Source organism: Meles meles, chromosome 8 (genome assembly GCF_922984935.1).
Source record: "Meles meles chromosome 8, mMelMel3.1 paternal haplotype, whole genome shotgun sequence".
Taxonomy (NCBI): Eukaryota; Metazoa; Chordata; class Mammalia; order Carnivora; family Mustelidae; genus Meles; species Meles meles.
Window position 1 is genome coordinate 64,215,872 of NC_060073.1, and position 20,521 is coordinate 64,236,392.

Here is a 20,521-nt window from a genome sequence, read left to right on the forward strand (position 1 = left end):
GTTTTTCAGCATTAAGTATGTTTGCTGTGGCTTTTCACAAATAACCTTTATTATGTTGAGCTATCTTCTCTCTAAACCTACCTTTGCTGAAGGTTTTTATCATGAATGGCTGTCAAATTTTATCAAATGCTTTTTCAGCACCTATTGAAATGATCATTGGTTTTTATTCATTCTCTTGCTTATGTAATGTGCCATGCTGATTGACTTGCGAATACTGAACCAACCCTGCACACCAGAAACAAATCAGACTTGATCGTGATGAATGTATTGTTGGATTCAGTTTGCTAACATTTTGTTGAGGATTTTTGCATTTATATTCATCAGAGATACTGGCCTGTAGTTCTGGGCTTTGTTTTTTTGTTTGTTTGTTTTTTTGTAGTGTCCTCATCTGGTTTGGGTATACGGGTAATGCTGGGGGGCGCGTGGGTAGCTCAGTGGGTTAAAGCCTCTGCCTTCAGCTCAGATCATGATCCCAAGGTCCTGGAATCGAGCCCCGCATCGGGCTCTCTGCTCAGCAGGGAGCCTGCTTCCCCTCCTCTCTCTCTGTCTGCCTCTCTGCCTACTGTGATCTCTGTCTGTCAAATAAATAAATACAATATTTTTTTTAAAAAAAAAGGGTAATGCTGGCATCATACAATGAATTTGGAAGCTTTTCCTCCTCTTCTATTTTTTGGACTATTTTGAGAAAAATAAGTTTTAAGTGTTCTGTAAATGATTGGCAGAATTCACCTGTGAAGCCATCTGGTCTTGCACTTTTGTTGTTGGAAATTTTTTGTTAACTGATTCAATTTCATTCCTGGGAACTGGTCTGTTCAAACTTTCTTCTTACTTCAGTTTTCGTAGGTGATATATTTCAAGGTATATATCCATTTCTTCTGGGCTGTCCAATTTGTTGGCATATAATTTTTTTTATAATATTCTCTTATAATTCTTTGTATTTTGTGTCTTTGTATTTGATTATTTCTCCTCTTTAATTTCTGATTTTTGTTAATTCTTTTGTTTTGTTTTTTGTTTTTGGGTTTTTTTTGATGAGTTCAGCTAAAGGTTTTTCAATTTTGTTGATCTTTTCAAAGAACGAGCTCCCGGCTTCACTGATCTGTTCTACTGCTTTTTAGTTTCTATTTCATTGATTTTTGCTCTGATATCTATCTTTCCTTCCTTCTACTGGTTTTGGGCTTTGTTCTTATTTTTCTAGCTCCTTTCAATATAAGGTTGGGTTTTTTTACTGAAGATTTTTCTTACTTCTTGAAGGAGGCTTGTACTGCCACAAACTTCATAGATCCACTGCATCCCAAAGGTTTTGGATTGCTGTGTTTTCATTTTCCTCTGTTCCATGTATTTCTTGATTTCCTCTTTGAGTTCTTTGTTGACACTTCCATTGTTTATTGGCATGTTATTTAACTTCCATGTATTTGTGTTCTTTCCAGATTTTTTCCAGCTGGTTGATTTCTAGTTTTACAGTATTATGGTCAGAAAAGACACATGGTAAGACTTCAATCTTTTTTAATTTGTTGGGGCTTGTTTTTTTGGCCAAATATGTGATCTATTTTGGAGATTATTCCATGTGCATTTGAAGAGGAATGTATATTCTCCTGTTTTGGAATGGAATGTTCTGAATATTATCTGTTAGATCCATCTGATCCAGTATGTTATTAAAAGGTACTATTTCCTTGCCAACTTTCTGTTTAGATGATATATCCATTGATGTAAATGGGTGTTAAAGTCCTCTACTATTACTGTATTACTATTGATTAGTTCCTTATGTTTGTTATTAGCAGCTTTATGTATTTGGTTGCTCCCATGTTGACTGCATAAATATTTACAATTATTATATCTTCTTGTTGATTGTTCCCTTTATGATTAAATAGTGTTCTTTGTTATGATCTTGTTTTAAAGTCAATTTTGTCTGATATAAGTAGGATTTTTTTAAAGATTGTATTTACTTATTTGAGAGAGAGAGAGAGAGAGAAAGAGAGCACAGAGGGAGATGGCGAAGCAGACACCCTATTAAACAAGGAGCCCAACACCGGGCCTCATCCCAAGAGCCTGAGATCATGACTGAGCAGAAGGCAGCCCCTTAACTGACAGAGCCATCCAGGTGCCCCTGATATAAGTACCCAGCTTTCTTTTCACACCCTTTGCATGATAAATGTTTCTCTACCTCCTCACTTACAATCTGCATGTGTCTTTAGGTCTGAAATGAGTCTCTTGTAGGCAGCATATAGATGGGTCTTGCCTTTTTATTCATTCTATCCCCCTATGTCTTTTGATTGCAGCATTTAGTCCATTTACATTCAAAGTAATTATTGATAGGATTGTACTTACTATTATTTTAAAATCTATTCTTTTTGACTTTTTCTCTGTTATGCGTGTGCAAAACATTCTTTGTATGTAGTATCTTGTTCTCAATAACCCCACAGAACTAAGGTAGAAATATTTTTAACTGAGTCTCTACTTTTCATGGCAATGCAGTCATTTGCATATGTTGATAAAAATCTGTCCTCCTTTTTACTGGGATATAATTTAACAAATTGTGTAATAAAAGCCAAATATGAAGGATTATATTTGATAATACATTCCATTTGGTCAGATATAACAAGTAACTGTAAGGGCCTATTTAGCCAGAGTAATTCCATCCAGTTAAACAGTGATTTTGTTGTTTATGCAGTAAAACTTAAACTGACCCTGCCCACCTTCCCCAGGGGAACCTACTTAAAAGCAAGTCCAGGAAACCAGTAAAATATGGTCACCAGTCCCAGATAACGGAGCCCAAATACAAGGGTGGGTCAGGTAAGGAAGAGATAACAGAGCCCAAATACAAGGGTGGGTCAGGTCAGGTAGAGATAACAGAGCCCGGATGCAAGGATGAGTCGGGCCAGGTGAGACATCTAATCAGTGGGGCACGCATACTGTCTCCCTAGCTACCAAGGAGTGTGGGCCCCGCCTTTTGGGCACATTTTGGGCGCCAATTCTGACCAAGGAGATAGGCTAGTTCAAATAGCTACTATGGGGTGAATTGTAATTCAATTGGCCACCTGTGTGTGACCTAGCATGACTGTGCAGCTTTCTCTGTGTATTACAATCTCAGTGGCCACCTGCGTGTAGCCAGGCTCAACCACATGGCCTTTGCTCTATAAAAGTTAGTCTGTAAGGCAGGGAGGGGTTGCTCTCTCTGTAAGAGGCGGCCCCAAATGGTCAGTTTGATTCTTGATGCTTGGCGCAAGATAAAGCTTTGTTTGACCTTCCCTTTGTATTAGTCTTGCTCCTTTGATTAAGGACCTAACATACCCAGTCTCCATTAAGGACACAGATATAATTGATATTTGAAAACCCATGCTTATAAGTCTTCCTTAGCAAACTGCTATCTGTTGTTGCACACTGTCCCAGCATCACAGGCAGGAAGAAAGATCACTGCCTAGCAGGAAAAAAGACAAATTTGCCCATGTTTGTAGGTATACAGGTGAAACCTGGTAGAGATGAATTTCTTATTTTGTAAATAATAGTGATAAAAAGAGCTTTGGAATGATACCGACTATTAAAATTGAAATTTTTGATTCTGTACATAATCTCCAGATACAATCTAATTTGAGGGGCACCTGGGTGGCTCAGTTGGTTAAGCATCTCCCTTTGGCTCAGGTCATGATCCCAGAGTCCTGGGATCAAGGCCCATATCAGGCTCCCTGCTCCCTGCTTCTTCCTCTCCCATTCCTTCTGCTTGTGCACTCTTTCTCTTTGTCAAATAAATCTTTAAAAAAAATAATCTAATTTGATAGATTTAGAAGTTGTTTAACACAATCTGGTTCTAGATTTGCTGATTATACAACAAGGAACATTATGTGTATTAATTGATCCTTCTTACTGAACCTATGGAAATTAATAAAAGCAAATAATACAACACCTCACTGAGATGAATCTCTAAATAATCTATAGAAGTTAATTATGACTATAAGAGGAGACTGTTAAACTATTCAAACTTAGAAATAAGGCAAAAAGTTGATTGCTGGACCATATAGTATCATATTGTAGCACATTCTTTATCAAACTTGTGTAAGGGTCATCTGACTCTTTGGGGAAGGTACCTTTGTTTGAATTACCATTTAGTTATCAATTAGGGCAAAACTATGCAAAGTTAGATGTTAAGTTGTAGAAAACTGATAAAAACAGAAATGATATCTGCCCAGGAGAGATGCAGATAATATTTTCTGATAGAGAAGATAACTACAAAGATATACTTTATTGTTATATAGTATTATATAATCATATATATATGTGTGTGTATATAGTATCGTATATTAACTAAGTTTGTATCTAATCTAGTGATCTAATGTCAGCATTTCTTTGTTGCACTGACTATACACATGTTGGTTTCTCACTTTTCTTTTGAGTGGGTTTTGTCATCCTGATTTGTTCTCTCATTAATGTGCTAAATAAAACTTTACTCATGCTCACTATCTAGTTGCAGGAGAATTACATTGTTTTTAAAGATGTTCTTTATTTATTTGAGAGAGAGAGCACGCACAAGTGTGGGGAAGGAGCAGAGGGAGGGGAAAAGCAGATTCTCCACTGAGCAGGGAACATAATATAGGGCTCTATGCCAAGATGTTGAGATCATGACCTGAGCCAAAGGTCATGCTTAACTGACTGACCCACCCAGGTGTCCCTGCGTGAGAATTAGATTTTTATTGTTTTGAGAATTATACTTTCACAAAAAGATTTAAGAAAGCTCTACAGAAATGGTTTTGCTGGAGAAATAGGAACTCAGCTGAACTTCCAGGAACAACTACCAGAACTGCTCTATTTTTATTTCATTATCAATCAGATTAACAATTTAATTTTTACCAATAATTTCAGGAATAAATATACTAACAAATGATCAACTCACCACCATCATCAATCCATAATCATAAACACCCAATGAAGAATGACCAGATAATCCTAACAAAAACAATGTCTTTGCTACGAAAAAGTATCCACACATCTAAATCTTTAAATCACATGCCAACACCACTTCAGCCACCCCTGACTGTACAGCATGCAAGCAAAGAAAACACCACAATTAAACCTAAAATAAAGCCCCCTGGGTAACCATATTTGGAACTTCAGGTTTTGGGATACTCCACAGTAGCCACAATAATAGTATTAATGAAATACTGCAAGCATGCCACCTAAATATGCTAAAACAAAACTTTTAATCCTTAAAAATTCCACCAAAATTTATTACAATAACATATCTAACCCTATCACTTACAGTGAGATTTTATGATTTATACATTATACATCAGACACAAAATCAGCCTTTCCATCTGGAAGGCACATTTGCCATAACATTAACTATGGCTGACTAACCCAATATATACATTCTAATGGAGCATCTCTGTTTTGTATGTGTCCATTTATTTATGTATGATGAGACATATACAGAGCTTACATGCACACAGAAGCAGTATTTATAGGCTATATAGTCATATAAGAACAAGCTTTCTGGGGTGCCTAGGTAGCTGAGTCAGTTAAGTGTTTGCCTTTGGCTCAAGTCATACTCCCAGGGTCCTGGGATCCAGCCCCACATCGGGCTCCCTGCTCATTGGGAAGCCTGCTTCTCCCTCTCCCACTACCCCGGCTTGTACTCCCTCTCTCCCTGTCAAATAAATAAATAAAATCTTTAAAAAAACCACATTTTCTAAGAAGATACAGTAATTACAAATCCACTTCCAGCTATCTTATATTAACACTAGTTAACAGAATGAAATTGAAGTAGAGAAGTCCATTTTAACATAATGCTTTACTTAACAATATTTTTACATGAAACAGATTCAAATAAGTTCTCAGGGCTAATACCAAATATAAATAAAATTCCATTCCTCCCAAGTACAAAATGAAAAATACTGTAAGACTTACTTTCCTAATTATAATTACCTGATAAGAGAGCTATTACTACAGCTGATATCCACACCACACTGTCTCTGATGCTACAGGTGCTAGCAGTATGAATGCTTGCTGTCCTGTTGTGCTCACATGTCTATTTTCAAAACTGAAGTCTCAAATGAGTGTATCTGATTGGTATAACCCAGGTCACATGGACTCCCCTAAGGGATATGATAATTTGGAAACTAAGTAGTTTTGTTGTCTTTAATCTATCTTGGAAAGGCATATTTAACTTTTATCAAATGCAAATGTGATCTTTTATTTTAGCCACTTTAAAATACTCAGCATAATTCTAAACTCTCTAACTTGTTATTTAAGCATTGCTAGATTGTCCTCTAAACGTATTTTCCCCATCTATCAAATCTTCAAATCTATCTCCCATCTCCTCCTTACTGACCTTTCTCTTTCCTCCCCTCCGTTCTTCTCTTCCTCTTTCATACATGCATGCATGTACACCGTATCCACTCTTGCTCCAGTGTACTGTAATCTTTGAAACGTGCCGCCATCATTGCCTATGGTTCCCATTAGTAATGGTCTTCTTTCAGCTCAAATGATACCTTTGCATGAAGTATTCTTCAGCCCTCTTAAGTACAACCATTCACTCTTGCCTCTAAATTAAACTGCACACAGCAATGTTTTATATTTTACCACATTTTCATTGGCCTATTTATCTCCTTCTTCCAGAATCCCCCCTCTCCATCCCTCAGACTGAGTTAGATGTGGCTCTTGTGTGCTCCTAAGCCATCTAAAATTAACTCAGTTTAGCACTTATCACACTGCATTTTGTCTCTTCTAGCCTGTGAACTCCATCAGGGCTTAGTGTGTGTTTATTCACCACTGTATTCCATGTGCCAAGAACCCAAAATGTACTCAGTAAATATCTAATGAATGATAAGAAGAGGAGGTTAGAATAAATATGTCCCCCAGTCTGCCTCATCTATGACTGTGAGCTACTCAAAATGCCTAGGAAAATGCTGAGTACATGGAAGACACAATAAAAGTTTATGCAATGCTTTGATAAAAAGGAATTAAATGAAAAAAGTTTGTGAGTTTATTTTCAGAATTTCCAGTCAATGTAGAAAACAGCAATTAGACTGACTGCACTCCTGGAAAAGCCCTCCTATCAATGCTACAGTTCTGCTACCAAACTGGGATGAAATTGTATGTATGCTAGGAGCAGCACATGACTTCATCCAGAAGAGAGATTCAATGCAGGTTTGTTGAGTTGGGGAATGTCTTACCCGTGACTGTACAAACCATTTGCCTGCATTCAGAGTTGACAGGAAACTCCACAGGAAGAAGCTAGGATGTGTTAAGGAGGCATTTGGCATGACCTCCTTAATATTCGTTGTTCTTCTCAGGTCATAGTCATGCATAAGAAAAGGTACATGATCTAAACTGCAGGCAGAAGGGGAAAAGAAGAGGGAAAAAGGCTGAACTCAGCCATGTTGGTTCTCAGAAAGCCCACCAATGTCACAAGCCTCACTAGGGTTCCTTATTCCCTCCCAAATCTCAGCGAAGGACTAATTACTAGTCACTGATAGTTTGATTTCAATATTTTATGCTCTAGGGGCACCTGGGTGGCTCAGTGGGTTAAAGCCTCTGCCTTCAGCTCAGGTCATGATCCCAGAGTCCTGGGATTGAGCCCTGCATCGGGCTCTCTGCTCCGCGGAGAGCCTGCTTCCTCCTCTCTCTCCCTGCCTGCCTCTCTTGCCTACTTGTAATCTCTGTTTGTCAAATAAATAAAATAAAATCTTTAAAAATAAATAAATAAATAAATAAAATACGAAACTGAGTAACTGATCTAGATTTGTGATCTAGATTTGTAATTATTATTTGTGATTATTATTTGTGATTATAAGTTCACATCTCATTACATTTATAGATTTGAAAGATATAAGAGCATTTAAGGTCTCCATAGCTATATATTTAATGTATTACATTTATAAGAATTTTTAAAGTATTCTTAAAATATTTCAGACAACTGCAGTACCAAAACAATATATTAAATGCATAAAAGCAATTTAAAACATCTAAATTAAATGGGATTGATGATTACTCAAAGGCCCTCAAAAATGATGGTTAAACAGAGCATGTATTGTGAGGAACACTGGGTATTATACACAACTAATAAATCATTCAACACTACATCAAAAACTAATGATGTACTGATTGGTAAACTTAACATAATAAAAATAGGAGGCAATCTGGGCAACAGACACATACAGAGGGAGAAGACAGCCATCTGTAAGCTCAGAAGAGAGGCTTCAGAAGAAACCAACCCCACCGACACCTTGATCTTGGACTTCTAGATTCCAGAATCATGAGAAAATAAATTTCTAATGTTTAAGCAAAAAAAAAAAAAATGGTTAAGATATTAGACTTATAGGGGTGCCTGGGTGGCTCAGCCAGTTAATCATCTGACTTGATCAGATCATGATACTGGGTCATAAGACTGAGCCTTGCATTGGGCTCCATGCTGGGCAAAGAGCCTGGTTAAGCCCGCCCCCCCCACCTCCCTAATAAAAAAATTAATACAAAAAAATTAGACTTATAGTTGCAGGATATAAAATCAATGTACAGAAATCTACTGCATCTCTATGTACTAATAATGAAGCAGCAAAGGGAAGTTAACAAAACAATCCCATTTATAACTGCACCAAAAAGAATGAAATACCTAGGAATAAACTTAACCAAAGATGAGAAAGACCCATACTCTGATAAAATATTGATGAAAGAAATGGAAGATGACACAAACGGAAAGAATTCCATGCTCATGGATTAGAAGAAGAAATATTGTTAAAATGTCTATCCTACCCAAAGCAATCTACACATTTAATGCACCCCTATAAAAATACTAATATCATTTTTCATAGAACTAGAACAAATGATCCTAAAATTTATATGCAACCACAAAAGATCCCAAATAAGCAATCTTGAAAAAGAAAAACAAAACTGGACATATCAAAATCCCAGACTTCATGTTATATTACAAAGCTGCAGTAATCAAACTGTATGTGACTGGCACAAAAATAGACACATAGATCAACAGAAAAGAATAGAAAACCCAGAAATAAACCCACAATTATATGGTCAATTTGATGTGGGAAACAAAGGCAGAAGAAAAATTTTATTAAATTTCCTTACTACCTACAGCTCATTGACGAGTCCTTGAAACAGGCAGAGAGACATTCCTCTAGGGACTCAACTGCCTTGATGTTAATACCTTGCTAACCGCAAAAGGCAATCCTAGCCTAATCTCCCCCCTCCCACTCCCCAGAATCCTGTAAGTCTACTTTAACATATAAAAATTCCTTTAGAAATTTCTTTTATCTCTAAACCCCCAAGATACATGTTGGCAATCATCCCCCAAGCATATGGCCCACCGATATACATCTGAAGGGTCTCATGACTAAGTTTTTATTAGACGGTAATAAATGACCTTCTTCCAAAAATACCTAGCCCCCTCAAGGTTCTGGAAACCTTGCTTCCAAGATTCCTTAGAGACTTACACTATCCCTAAGTCCCCTCCAACTTGAAAGTATATAATGAGTCATTCCTCACAACCCCATTGCAGCTCTTTCTTCCTGGGTCCTGTCACCGTGCTTTACTAAAATCACCTTTTTGCACTAAAGACATCTCGAGAATTCTTTCTTGGTCATTGGCTTTGAACTTTAACATCTTTCCTACATCAAATTAGTCTTCGATAAAACAGGAAATATCTGCTGGGAAAAAAAACAGTCTCTTCAACAAACAGTGTTGTTGGGAAAACTGGTCAGCTATAAGCAAAAGAATGAAACTGGACCGCTTTCTTACACCATACATAAAAATGCATTTGAAATGGATTAGAGACCTAAATATGAGACGTGAAACCATAAAAATTCTAGAATACAGCACAGGCAGGAATTTCTCTGACACTGGTGGCCATAACAACATTTTTCTAGGTATGTTTCCTGAGGCAAGGAAAACAAAAGCAAAAATAAACTACAGTCTACACCAAAATAAAAAGCTTCGGCACAGCGAAGGAAACAATCAACAAAACTAAAAGGCAACCCATGGAATGGGAGAAGATACTTGCAAATGATGTATCTGATAAAAGGGTTAGTACCCAAAATATATTTTTAAAAAACTTACATAACTCAACACCCTCAAAATAAGTAATCCAATTAAAAAATAAGCAGAAGACATAGATTTCTCCAAAATCATCCATCTTAGATGGCTAAGAGACACATGAAAAGATGTTCAATATCACTCGTCATCAGGAACATGCATATCAAAACTACAATGAGATATCACCTCACACCTGTCAGAATGGCTAAAATAAAAAAAAACCACACACAAACAACAGGTGTTGGAGAGGATGTGAAGAAAAACACTTGTGCACTGTTAGTGGGAATGCAGAGGGGTGCAGCCACTGCAGAAAACAGTATCGAGGTTCCTCATAAAGTTAAAAATAGAACTACCCTATGACCCAGTAATCACACTACCAGGTGTATTTTGTATTTTGTATTTTCCCAAAATACAAAAACACTAGTTCAAAGGGATACGTGCACCCTTAGGTTTATAGCAGCATTATTTACAATAGCCAAATCATGGAAGCAGCTCAAGTGTCCACTGACTGATAAACAGATAAAGAAGATGTGGTATAGATATACAATGGAATATTATTCAGCCACGAAAAAGAATGAAATCTTGCCATTTGCAACAACATGGAAGGTACTAGAGAGTATTACACTAAGTAAAATAAGAGAAAGACAAATACTATTTGATTCCACTCATGTGTGCAACTTAAGAAATAAAACAAATGAGGGGCGCCTGGGTGGCTCAGTGGGTTGGGGCTCTGCCTTCAGCTCGGGTCATGATCTCAGGGTCCTGGGATCGAGGCCCGCATCAGGCTCTCTGCTCTGCTGGGAGCCTGCTTCTCCCTCTCTCTCTGCCTGCCTCTGCCTGCTCTTTCCGTCAAATGAATAAATAAAATCTTTAAAAAACAAACAAAAATCAAAAAACAAAAAACCCCACAAATAAGCAAAGGAAAAAAGAGAGACAAACCAAGAAACAAACTCCTAACTATAGAGAACAAACAGATGGTTACCAGAGGGGAGATGAGTGGGGGGGATGGGTGATGGGGATTAAGAGTACACTTAACATCATGAGCACTGAGTAATGTATGGAATGGCTGAATCATGATATGGTACACCTGAAACTAATATAACACTGTATGTTAACTATACTGTTATTAAATTTAAAAACCTAATAAAAAAGCTAGACTTATAAATGGAGTAAGTTTTTGTTTTGTTTTGGTGCAAAATGGTGGTTTTTCTGCTTGACGTTCTCTCTCTCTTTCCCTCCCTTTTGCCCCTCCCCCTGCTCGTTCTTGCATACACACACTCTCAAATAAATCTTTAAAAAATATAAATTAAGGAAAAATCCATGACAAACAAATTAATTAAATTTCAAATACAGACAAAATTACTGACTTTACCTTTTGCCTCGGGCTCTATTATGGTTTGGCATGGCACATCTGTACTAAAATATCTGACATTTTCTTCATCATGGATGCTAAAGAGTAGGCAATACTGAAAGAAATTACTGAACTCTCATACACAAATACTCAAACACATGTATGTGTGCACACACACACCTGCTAAGTACAACATTTACAGTTATTTCCCCTAAAAAGTTAAGTAAGAATTGAGTCGGTGGGGAAGGAATGGGGCAGTAAATCCCACAGAAGCTTACATCGATCTTTCTGTGCCTCAGCTTCCTTTGACTCCCAGTGAGTCAACATTTCTCCTTTTGGCTCAGATGAGGTCAGCACTGCTTCAGAAAACATGATGACTCAGGGTTCTCTAAGAGGTGTTGCTCCACGCTTAGTGATGGTGTCTAACTGGGCCTTGCTGCCATAAACCTGAACAGCCAAAAGTCTTTGCATAGATTCTTAATAGGTCCTCCTATACACTTACTCTCTTAGATGCTAAATACTAGTTTATACTCCTTGCTTTTGACATATAGACACGCCTCCTTTTCAAATGCATCTTAAAAATATCATACTCAAATGAAAGTTTCATATAAACATGTTTGATATATAATTAAAACATGTTTGCAATTTTACAAAATGGGGTAAACACTGTCAAAACGAGTTCATTTTGGAGATAAGGATGAGATTTCCTTTATAAATATTTTATCACAAATCTCAAAAATTCCACAATTTTGAGAGTAAGAAGAGATGGCAGGAATGGGCAAAGAAAACCATTTAGGAAACAGTCCAGAAAGGAAGAAAATCAGGACAGTATGAACTCTAGAAGCCAAATTAAAAGTGTTTTTCAAATCAGGGAGTAATTCAAATGCTCAGAGGTTGACTCTTCATTTTACTCAGATATAACTGACATGTCATTGTATTTGTTTAAGATGTACAATATAATGATGACTTTATATAAATAAGTTGACTTTTTTTTCTTAAGATTTTTTTTATTTATTCACTTGAGAGAGACAGAGAGAGAAGGAGCAGTGGGGGAAACAGAGGGAGAAGCAGGCTCCCCGCTGAGCAGGGAGCCCAAAGTGGGGGCTGGATCCTAGAATACTGGGATCATGATCTGAACCTAAGGCAGACACTTAATCCACTGAGCCACCCAAATGCCCCACAAATTGACTTTTTATATCATTTTCTTTTCACTAAAGAAATTTTATTTCCATATGTCTTCTTTATTCCTTCTTTTTCTTTGCTAATACATTCTGCTTTCTCGTTTGCTTAATGAGTGTCCACAATTTGAGATACATTATGACAGCTGCATTAAAATTCTTGATGATTCCAACATCTGTTTCTCTTCGTGGTAATATCCATTAATTACCTTTTTTTTTCATTTAAGCTTAGATTTTTGTAAGTATGATGAAAATTTTGGACTATATCCTTGGGATTTTTGATGAGAGCCTCAAAGCTATTTAAATCTATTTTATGCCTCTCTGCCTACTTGTGATATCTGTCTGTCAAATAAGTTTATTTTAGCAGTCATTATATTTAGGCACACATATCCTGGCCCATGTTTGTACCCATGGTTCCAAGGTCAGTTTAGTTTTCAAAAGCTTTGCCATGCTTTTCTGGCCTATCCCATTATGTGCTACCCAGAAATAAATCTAAAATCTGGATGGTATTCCAAACCAACATTCAGTTATCAAATCTTCTGCTGTGTTGTTTCTGTAAGGTTTCAAACATGGATTACACAAAGGTCTGCCCAGGATTTTATATACAGATTTTAAAAATCCCTTTCTCCAACACAGCAGTTCTTCAGATAATTAAACACAGAATTACCATATGTTTCAGCAATTCCACTTCTGACTATATGCCCAAAGGAATTTAAAGAAAGGTCTAGAAAATATATTTGTAGACTCATGTTCATAGCAGCATTATTCAAAATAACAAGATGGGGAAGCAATCCAAATGTCCATTGGCAAACGAATAGATGAGTAAAACGTATTATATATACACACAATGGAATATTATTCAGCCTGAACAGGGAAGGAAATCCTGTCACATGCCTTAATATGGATGAAATTTGAGGACATTATGCTAAGTGAAATAAGACAGTCACAAAAAAGACAAATACTGTATGATCCATTCATATGTGGTATCTACAGTAGTCAAAATCACAGAAACAGAAAATGGAATGGTGGTTACCAGAGGCTGAGAGAAGGGAGAAAAGAGGAGAGTTTTTTTTTTTAATTCCAATACAGTTAACATACAGTTTAATATTAGTTTCAGGTGTACAATATAGTAATTTGACACTTACATACAACACCCAGTGCTCATCACAGCAGGTGTGCTCTTTAATCTCCATCACCTATTTCACCCATCCCTCCACCCACCTCCCCCCTGGTAACCTCAGTCAGTTCTCTATAGTTAAGAATTTGTTTCTTGGTTTGTCTTTTCTCCTCTTTGCTCATTTGTTTCTTTTTTCTCCCTCTAAATTCGACATATGAGTGAGATCATATGGTCTTTGTCTTTTTCTGACTGACTTACTTCACATAGCATTACACTCTCTAGCTCCATCCATACCGTTGTAAATGGCAAGATTCATTATTTCCTTAAGGCTGAATAGTATTCCATTGTATACTTACACCATATCTTCTTTATCCACTCATCTATCAGTGGACACTCTGGGCTGCTTCCATAAGTTGGCTATTGTAAATAATGCTGCTATAAACACAGGGGTGCACATATCCCTTTGAATTAGTGCGTTTTTTATTTTGGGGGTAAACATTCAGTAGTGTAAATTACTGGATCATGGGGTAATTCTATTTTTAACTTTTTTGGGAACCTCCATACTGTTTTCTGCAGTGGTTGTACCCCTCTGCATTCTCACTAACAGGGCACAAGTGTTTCTTTTCTTCACATCCTCTGCAACACCTGTGGTTTCTTGTGTTTTTTATTTTAGCCATTATGACAGGAGTGAGGTGACATTGCAGCTCTGATTTGCATTTTCCTGATGAGTGATGTTGAGCATCTTTTCATTTGTCTGTTGGCCATCTGGATGTCTTCATTGGAGAACTATCTGTTCATGTCCTCTGTCCATTTTTAATTGGATTATTTGTTTTTTGATGTTGAGTTCGCTGGCATTCTATTTAATTTTTTTAAAGATTTTATTTATTTATTTGACAGAGATAACAAGTAGGCAGAGAGGCAGGCAGAGAGAGAGGAGGGGAAGCAGGCTCCCTGATGAGCAGAGAGCCCAATGTGGGGCTCGATCCCAGGACCCTGGGATCATGACCTGATCCGAAAGCAGAGGCTTTAACCCACTGAGCCACCCACGCGCCCGAATTTGCTGGCATTTTATTGAGGATTTTGACATCTATGTTGATCAGAGATGGCCTGTAGTGTGTCTACAAGTGTTTTTTGTGGTGTCTTTATCTGGTTTTGTTATCAGGATGATACTGTCCTCAAAAAATGAATTTAGAAGTTATTCTATTTTCTTGAATAGTTTGAGAAGAATAGGTATTAAGTCTTCTTAAAATGTTTGGTAGAATTTACCTGCGAAGCCATTTGGTGCCAGACTTTAGTTTGTCAGGGAGTTTTTGATTATAGATTCAATCTCTTTAATAATCAGTCTGTTTAAATGATCTATTTCTTCTTCACTTTTTTAAAAAAGATTTTTATTTATTTATTTGACTGAGATCACAAGTAGGCAGGCAGGCAGAGAGAGAGGAGGAAGCAGGCTCCCTGCTGAGCAGAGAGCCTGACTCGGGGCTCGATCCCAGGACCCTGAGATCATGACCTGAGCCGAAGGCAGAGGCTTTAACTCACTGAGCCACCCAGGCGCCCCCGTTTCACTTTTTGGTACAATATATGTTTCTAGGAACTTAACAATTTCTTTTGGGTGGTCTTATTTGTTGGCATATAGTTTTTCATAATATTCACTTATAGCTGTTCTTGTTTCTGTGGTTTGGGTTATCATTTCTCCTCTTCCATTGGTGATTTTGAGTCTTTTCCCCTTACTCTTTCTTCTTCCATCCCTTTTTCCCTCCTTCCTTCCTTCCTCTCTCTTTCTCTCTTCCTATGAGTCTAGCTAGAGGTACTTCAGTTTTGTTGATCTTTTTCAAAAAAAAAAAAAAAAACACCACTCCTGGTTTCATTTATCTGTTTTATTGTGGGGTGTTTTTTTTTTTTCAGTTTCTGTAAATCATGTATTTCTGCTCCAATCTTTATTATTTCCTTTGTTCTGCTGGTTTGGGGTTTTGTTTGTTGTTCTTCTAACTCCTTTAGGTGTAAGGTTAGATTGTTTATTGGAGATTTTTCTTGCTTCTTGAGGTAGGCCTATATTGCTATAAACTTCTTTCTTAGAACCACTTTTGCTGCATCCCAAAGGTTTTCGTCCATTGTGTTTTTGTTTTCATTTGTTTTTTTTTAATTTTTTTTTTAATTTTTTATAAACATATAATGTATTTTTATCCCCAGGGGTACAGGTCTGTGAATCGCCAGGTTTACCCACTTCACAGCACTCACCATAGCACATACCCTCCCCAATGTCCATAACCCCACCCACCCTCTCCTGGCCCCTCTCCCCCCAGCAACCCTCAGTTTGTTTTGTGAGATTAAGAGTCTCTAATGCTTTGTCTCCCTCCCAATCCCATCTTGTTTCATTTATTCTTTTCCTATCCCCTTAACCCCCCATATTGCATCTCCACGTCCTCATATCAGGGAGATCATATGATAGTTGTCTTTATCCGACTGACTTATTTCACTAAGCATGATGCCCTCTAGTTCCATCCACGTTGTCGCAAATGGCAAGATTTCATTTCTTTTGATGGCTGCATAGTATTCCATTGCGTATATATACCACCTCTTCTTTATCCATTCATCTGTTGATGGACATCTAGGTTCTTTCCAAAGTTTGGCTACTGTAGACATTGCTGCTATAAACATTCGGGTGCACGTGCCCCTTCGGATCACTACGTTTGTATCTTTAGGGTATATACCCAGTAATGCAATTGCTGGGTCATAGGGTAGTTCTATTTTCAACATTTTCAGGAACCTCCATGTTGTTTTCCAGAGTGGTTGCACCAGTTTGCATTCCCACCAACAGTGGAGGAGGGTTCCCCTTTCTCTGCATCGCCAGCATCTGTCATGTCCTGACTTGTTAATTTTAGCCATTCTGACTGGTGTGAGGTGATATCTCATTGTAGTTTTGATTTGTATTTCCCAGATGCAGAGTGACGTGGAGCACTTTTTCATGTGTCTGTTGGCCATCTGGATGTCTTCTTTGCAGAAATGTCTGTTCATGTCCTCTGCCCATTTCTTGATTGGATTATTTGTTCTTTGAATATTGAGTGTGCTAAGTTCCTTATAGATTTTGGAGACTAGCCCTTTATCATATGTTGTTTGCAAATATCTTCTCCCATTCTGTCAGTTGTCTTTTGGTTTGTTAACTGTTTCCTTTGCTGTGCAAAAGCTTTTGATCTTGATGAAATCCCAATAGTTCATTTTTGCCCTTGCTTCCCTGACCTTTGCTGATGTTCCTAGGAAGATGCTACAGCGGCTGAGGTCAAAGAGGTTTGCTGCCTGTGTTCTCCTCAAGGATTTTGATGGATTCCTTTCTCACATTGAGGTCCTTCATCCATTTTGAGTCTATTTTCATGTGTGGTGTAAGGAAGTGGTCCAACTTCATTTTTCTGCATGTGGCCATCCAATTTTCCCAGCACCAATTATTGAAGAGGCTGTCTTTTTTCCATTGGACATTCTTTCCTGCTTGGTCGAAGATTAGTTGACCATAGAGTTGAGGGTCTATTTCTGGGCTCTCTATTCTGTTCCATTGATCTATGTGTCTGTTTTTGTGCCAGTACCATGCTGCTTGACGACGACAGCTTTGTAGTAGAGCTTGAAGTCTGGAATTGTGATGCCAACAACTATGGCTTTCTTTTTCAAGATTCCTTTGGCTATTCGAGGTCTTTTCTGATTCCATATAAATTTTAGGATTATTTGTTCCATTTCTTTGAAAAAAATGAATGGTGTTTTGATAGGGATTGCATTAAATGTGTAGATTGCTTTAGGAAGAATAGACATTTTCACAATATTTATTCTTCCAATCCAGGAGCATGGAACATTTTTCCATTTCTTTGTGTCTTCCTAAATTTCTTTCATGAGTACTTCATTGTTTTCTGCATATAGAGTCTTAGCCTCTTTGGTTAGGTTTATTCCTAGGTATCTTAGAGTTTTGGGTGCAATTGTAAATGGGATTGACTCCTTAATTTCTCTTTCTTCTGTCTTGTTGTTGGTGTAGAGAAGCGCAACTGACTTCTGTGCATTGATTTTAAATCCTGACACTTTACTGAATTCCTGTACAAGTTCTAGCAGTTTTGGAGTGGAGTCTTTTGGGTTTTCCACAAATAGTATCATATCATCTGCGAAGAGTGATAGTTTGACTTCTTCTTTGCCAACTTGGATGCCTTTAATTTCTTCTTGTCTGATTGCTGAGGCTAGGACTTCTAGTACTATGTTGAATAGCAGTGGTGATAATGGATATCCCTGCCGTGTTCCTGACCTTAGCGGAAAAGCTCTCAGTTTTTCTCTATTGAGAATGATATTTGTGGTGGGTTTTTCATAGATGGCTTTGATCATATTGAGGTATGTGCCCTCTATCCCTACACTTTGAAGAGTTTTGATCAGGAAGGGATGCTGTACTTTGTCAAATGCTTCTTCAGCATCTGTTGAGAGTATCATATGGTTCTTGTTCTTTCTTTTATTAATGTATTGTATTGCACTGATTGATTGGCGGATGTTGAACCAAACTTGCAGCCCTGGAATAAATCCCACTTGGTCGTGAATAATCCTTTTAATGTACTGTTGAATCCTATTGGCTAGTATTTTGATGAGAACTTTTGCATCCTTGTTCATCAGGGATCTTGGTCTGTAGTTCTCTTTTTTGATGGGATCCTTGTCTGGTTTTGGGATCAAGGTGATGCTGGCCTCATAAAATGAGTTTGGAAGTTTTCCTCCCATTTCTATTTTTTGAAACAGTTTCAGGAGAATAGGAATTAATTCTTCTTTAAATGTTTGGTAGAATTCCCCTGGGAAGACGTCTAGCCCTGGGCTTTTGTTTGCTTGGAGATTTTTGATGACTGTTTCAATCTCCTTACTGGTTATGGGTCTGTTCAGGTTTTCTATTTCTTCCTGGTTCAGTTGGAGTAGTTTATATGTTTCTAGGAATGCATCCATTTCTTCCAGATTGTCAAATTTGTTGGCGTAGAGTTGCTCATAATATGTTCTTATAATTGTTTGTATTTCTTTGGTGTTGGTTGTAATCTCTCCTCTTTCATTCATGATTTTATTTATTTGGGTCCTTTCTCTTTTCTTTTTGCTAAGTCCGGCCAGGGGTTTATCAATCTTATTAATTCTTTCAAAGAACCAGCTCCTAGTTTCGTTGATTTGTTCTATTGTTTTTTTTGGTTTCTATTTCATTGATTTCTGCTCTGATATTTATGATTTCTCTTCTCCTGCTGGGTTCAGGCTTTCTTTCTTGTTCTTTCTCCAACTCCTTTAGGTGTAGGGTTAGGTTGTGTACTTGAAACCTTTCTTGTTTCTTGAGAAAGGCTTGTACCGCTATATATTTTCCTCTCAGGACGGACTTTGCTGTGTCCCACAGATTTTGAACCGTTGTGTTTTCATTATCATTTGTTTCCATGAATTTTTTCAATTCTTAATTTCCTGGTTGACCCATTCATTCTGTAGTAGGATGCTGTTTAGTCTCCATGTATTTGTGTTCTTTCCAAATTTCCTCTTGTGATTGAGTTCTAGCTTCAGAGAACTGTGCTCTGGAAATATGCAGGGAATGATCCCAATCTTTTGATACTGGTTGAGACCTGATTTAGGACCCAGGATGTGATCTATTCTGGAGAATGTTCCATGGGCACTAGAGAAGAATGTGTATTCTGTTGCTTGGGATGAAACGTTCTGAATATATCTGTGATGTCCATCTGGTCCAGTGTATCATTTAAGGCCTTTATTTCCTTGTTGATCTTTTGCTTGGATGATCTGTCCATTTCCGTGAGGGGAGTGTTAAAGTCCCCTACTATTATTGTATTATTTTTGATGTGTTTCTTTGATTTTGTTATTAACTGGTTTATATAGTTGGCTGCTCCCACATTAGGGGCATAGATATTTAAAATTGTTAGATCTTCTTGTTGGACAGACCCTTTGAGTAGGATATAGTGTCCTTCCTCATCTATTACAGTCTTTGGCTTAAAATCTAATTCATCTGATATAAGGATTGCTACCCCAGCTTTCTTCTGATGCCCATTAGCATGGTTAATTGTTTTCCACCCCCTGACTTTAAATCTGGAGGTGTCTTCGCATCTAAAATGAGTTTCTTGTAGGCAACATATAGAGATGGGTTTTGTTTTTTTATCCATTCTGATACCCTGTGTCTTTTGATTGGGGCATTTAGCCCATTAACATTCAGGGTAACTATTGAGAGATATGAGTTTAGTGCCATTGTATTGCCTGTAAGGTGACTGTTACTGTATATTGTCTGTTCCTTTCTGATCTACTACTTTTAGGGTCTGTCTCTCTTTGCTTAGAGGACCCCTTTCAATATTTCCTGTAGAGCTGGTCTGGTGTTTGCAAATTCTTTCAGTTTTTGTTTGTTCTGAAAGCTTTTTATCTCTCCTTCTATTTTCAAAGATAGCCTAGCTGGATATAGTATTCTTGGCTGCATGTTTTTCTCATTTAGTGCTCTGAATATATCATGCCAGCTCTTTCTGGCCTGCCAGGTCTCCGTGGATAAGCCTGCTGCTAATCTAATATTTTTACCATTGTATGTTACAGACTTCTTTTCCCGGGCTGCTTTCAGGATTTTCTCTGTCACTAAGACTTGTAAATTTTACTATTAGGTGACGGGGTGTGGACCTATTCTTGTTGATTTTAAGGGGGGTTCTCTGCACGTCCTGGATTTTGATGCTTGTTCCCTTTGCCATATTAGGGAAATTCTCTCCAATAATTCTCTCCGATATACCTTCTGCTCCCCTCTCTCTTTCTTCTTCTTCTGGAATCCCAATTATTCTAATGTTGTTTTGTCTTATGGTGTCACTTATCCCTCGAATTCTCCCCTCGTGG

At 37.5% G+C, this 20,521-nt stretch overlaps 1 protein-coding gene across 1 annotated transcript in view; it reads right to left on the minus strand.

The window, feature by feature from the left end:
- The window catches only part of GDPD4 (glycerophosphodiester phosphodiesterase domain containing 4), a 100,616-nt gene that overhangs the window by 33,793 nt on the left and 46,302 nt on the right, over nt 1-20,521 (minus strand). Inside the window, exon 9 of the mRNA XM_046015936.1 lies at nt 7,164-7,320. Coding sequence (XP_045871892.1) covers nt 7,164-7,320 — 157 coding nt within the window. The remainder of the gene's footprint in view (nt 1-7,163; nt 7,321-20,521) is intronic.